The 3,430-nt window shown below is 45.0% G+C and overlaps 1 protein-coding gene across 1 annotated transcript; it reads left to right on the top strand.

Annotated features, from left to right (window-relative positions):
* Nucleotides 1–3: 3 nt before the first annotated feature.
* On the top strand, nucleotides 4–870 carry LOC121026505 (olfactory receptor 52H1-like; the record flags this gene model as incomplete). The annotated part of the gene is made up of 1 exon (XM_040469345.1): nucleotides 4–870. A coding segment is annotated over one exon (867 nt), but the record flags the coding sequence as incomplete, so codon positions are not given.
* Nucleotides 871–3,430: the final 2,560 nt, after the last annotated feature.

The following is a 3,430-nucleotide window of genomic DNA, read 5'->3' as shown; positions in this document are numbered from 1 at the left end:
GTCTGGATCAGCATCCCCTTCTGCTTTATCTATCTCGCGGCCATTGTGGGCAATAGTATCCTTCTCTACCTCATTGCTGTGGAACATAGTCTTCATGCACCCATGTTCTTTTTCCTTTCCATGCTGGCCATGACAGATCTGATACTGTCTACCACTTGTGTCCCCAAAACCCTTACCATCTTCTGGCTTGGTCCCCAGAAAATCAGTTTTCCTGGTTGTCTGACCCAGTTATTCTTTCTGCACTGCAGCTTTGTCCTAGATTCAGCCATCCTGATGGCCATGGCATTTGACCGCTACGTGGCCATCTGCTCTCCCCTGAGGTACACCACTATTCTGACTCCCAGGACCATCATCAAGATTGCAGTGGGCATCTCCTTTCGAAGCTTCTGCATTATCCTGCCAGTTGTATTCTTGCTCACACGCCTGCCTTTCTGCAGGACACGCATCATACCGCACACATACTGTGAGCACATAGGTGTTGCCCGGCTCGCCTGTGCTGACATCTCCGTCAACATCTGGTATGGCTTTGGTGTCCCCATCATGACGGTCATCTCAGATGTGATTCTCATTGCCGTTTCTTACAGCCTCATCCTCCGTGCCGTCTTCCGCCTCCCCTCCCGGGATGCCCGCCACAAAGCCCTTGGCACGTGTGGTTCCCATGTCTGTGTCATCCTCATGTTTTATACACCCGCCTTTTTCTCCATCCTTGCCCATCGCTTTGGGCACAATGTCTCCCGCACTTTCCACATCCTGTTTGCCAACCTCTACATAGTTATTCCCCCTGCACTCAACCCCATTGTCTATGGAGTGAAGACCAAGCAGATCCGAGATAAGGTCATACTTTTGTTTTCCACCAAGGCTACGGAATGATGTTTCAATGTGCTATGGAAAAGCAGATATCATTGTATAAGGGATATTAATGTAGCAAGACTGAGAAAAGAGCTAATTCTAATTGAAGTGAGAACTGCCTGCAGGTGCTTTTGCATACAAGGAAAATGGTGTGGTCTCTTTAAAGGACTTTCATTATTCTATATATAAAAAAATCCTTGATGGTGTGTTTGCTTCTGGAATATGAAGTTGTATAGGATATGATCAGGAAGAAGAGGTGAAAACAGAGAGCTGGCTTAGCGTAAATGGACAAAGGAATATAAATTTGGAAATTGACATTTGACTCTGTGGAGAGAGAAAAGTGTGTTATGCACAACAGAGACCCTGAGGAAGTGAGACTAAAAGTGAAAATATCAACAAATAATTCATTATTGAGGGGATTGGTAGATGGATTTAGGACATTTATGATAATATTCAGTTCTCACTAGTGTTCATCATGTGCTTCTGCCATTCACTTTATATTCCCTCTACCCCCAACAGACACACACATAAAATCATTCAGTACCAGAGCTAGGAGAAGCACGATCAACCAGCAGTGCTGTGACGGGGAGGAGAGAGCATGTATTTCTCAACACCTGCATTCTAGCCCCAGTGCTGGCAGAAGAGAGGAGCTTCTAGGCTCCAAGACACTGAGAAAGTGAGCTGCAGAGATGTGCCAGGAGACCTTAAGCCAGTTCAGTGCGAACGCAAAGTAGATGTTTAACCCCATTTGCAGAAGACCTGTGGGACTTTTATCGACAGAGTGTGTTTCCTGGACTGGAAGAGAGAATCAATTACAAGACACATCAGTGCAGTGAAGGGGGATGAGGAGAGAAAATCTACAAGAAAGTGATGCATCCATGGTAAGATGCATCTAGTTCCACAGGATTGCATTAGAGACAACACTGCTATGTTCAGAAAAAGATCTAGAGTTCTTACAATACATGTTTTTTCTTCTTTTGACCATTATCCGCCGATGTGGAATTATTTGTTGGGTACCCACTGTATTGCAACACGGTTCTAAGCATTCGGGAAAGGAAGGTTAAGGATACAAAGACTCCGCCCTGTGTTTGTGGAGCTTATATTCTCAGGAGAGTGACACACGAGAAACGAGAGAACAAGTTCTACACCTTCAAAGAGGGATGTAACCGATGGAAAAATGCAGCGAATACAGTGATGCACTACAAGTGGACGAGGAGGACAGGGCAGCGAGGACAGCAAAGGCAAAGGCCCTGGGGCAGGACACAGTGTGACGTGACTGTGCACAGAGCAGAGGCCAGCGTGTCTGGAGCAGAGCGAGGCGGGGATGCAGGAGCAGGGAGGAGGGGGGAGCGTGGCCGGGTCCTGTGGGGCTGGAATCATCGGAACCTCATTGTAGGAGGAGGAAACTGATGCCAGCAGAGTGAACGTGACTTTTCCAAGGCACACAGCGGGGCGGTCATCAATGTGGAGCTACACTAGAGTCTGCCAACCCCCAGTTCAGAGTTTTCCCCACTTGACATAACCTCACTCTCGTAAAAAAGAAAACATGAGTAGGAATATCAGAGCGCATTTTTCTTCTTTCTGTGAAGCCTCGTTGTCATAAATTAAGCCACATCCTTCTAAGGGAGGAGCCTGCTTTCTGTGCCAGCTGCTAGAAATGCCCTGAAGAGATGATCTTTTACTCTCTTCTGATTATTTCCATTCTGCTGAGAACATGGATTAGCCAATGTTTTTATTTTTAAAGTTTACTAAGGAAGGGATAGTAAATAAATAGATTCTGAGCTATTTATTTTGTATTTTTATTATTTTTATTTATTATTATTTCATAAGTTTACTTATTTTTGAGAGAGAGAGAGAGAGAGAGAGAGAGAGAGAGAGAGAGAGAACACTAGCAGGAAAGGGGCAGAGACAGAGACACAAAATCCAGAGGAGGCTCCAGGCTCTGAGCTGTCTGTACAGAACCTGAATCAGGGCTCAAACTTGTGAACCAAGAGATCATGACCTGTGCTGAAGTTGGACTCCTAACCGACTGAGCCACCCAGGCGCCCCTAGACTGAGCTAACTTAAGAGTACATACTCATTTCATCGTGGTAGGGACTCAAACTTGTGGTTATTCACCAACAGGCATGAACGGCTCACATGAAAGCCTAATGACCTAGAAAAACCAACATAGGAAGCAATTGTCTCCTGCACTGTCTCCCTTACCCTCTCCCACTATCTTTGGGCCAGTTATATGTTATTATGTTTCTACTTCTTTCCCAGGACAGTTCATTTATTTCTGTGACTTATGGCCTCTTTTCTGGTAACTCTCTATCTCAGTTTTCAAAAGAGCATCCTGATAAATCTCAGTATCTGTTTTCCTACTTCATAGGCTTGGTATTAGGAGTACATGAAAAATGTAGATCAACGTGGATTGCAGACTGTAAAATACTAATCTAATGTCAGGTTAGTAGTTGACTAATTACCACTGCCATTCTCATCTGGAAGCAGAATCTCAGCAGCATGTGCAACTCTGAGCTCATCATTGTCACTTAAAATCCTCCCTCCACTGTACTGTTCATTGGAGGAAAAAACAGGTTAA

Source organism: Herpailurus yagouaroundi, unplaced genomic scaffold (assembly GCF_014898765.1).
Source record: "Herpailurus yagouaroundi ecotype Mexico unplaced genomic scaffold, PumYag 119395, whole genome shotgun sequence".
In the NCBI taxonomy this organism is placed as follows: domain Eukaryota; kingdom Metazoa; phylum Chordata; class Mammalia; order Carnivora; family Felidae; genus Herpailurus; species Herpailurus yagouaroundi.
Note: the sequence above shows the minus strand (reverse complement) of the source record. Positions and strands in the feature narration are given on the sequence as shown.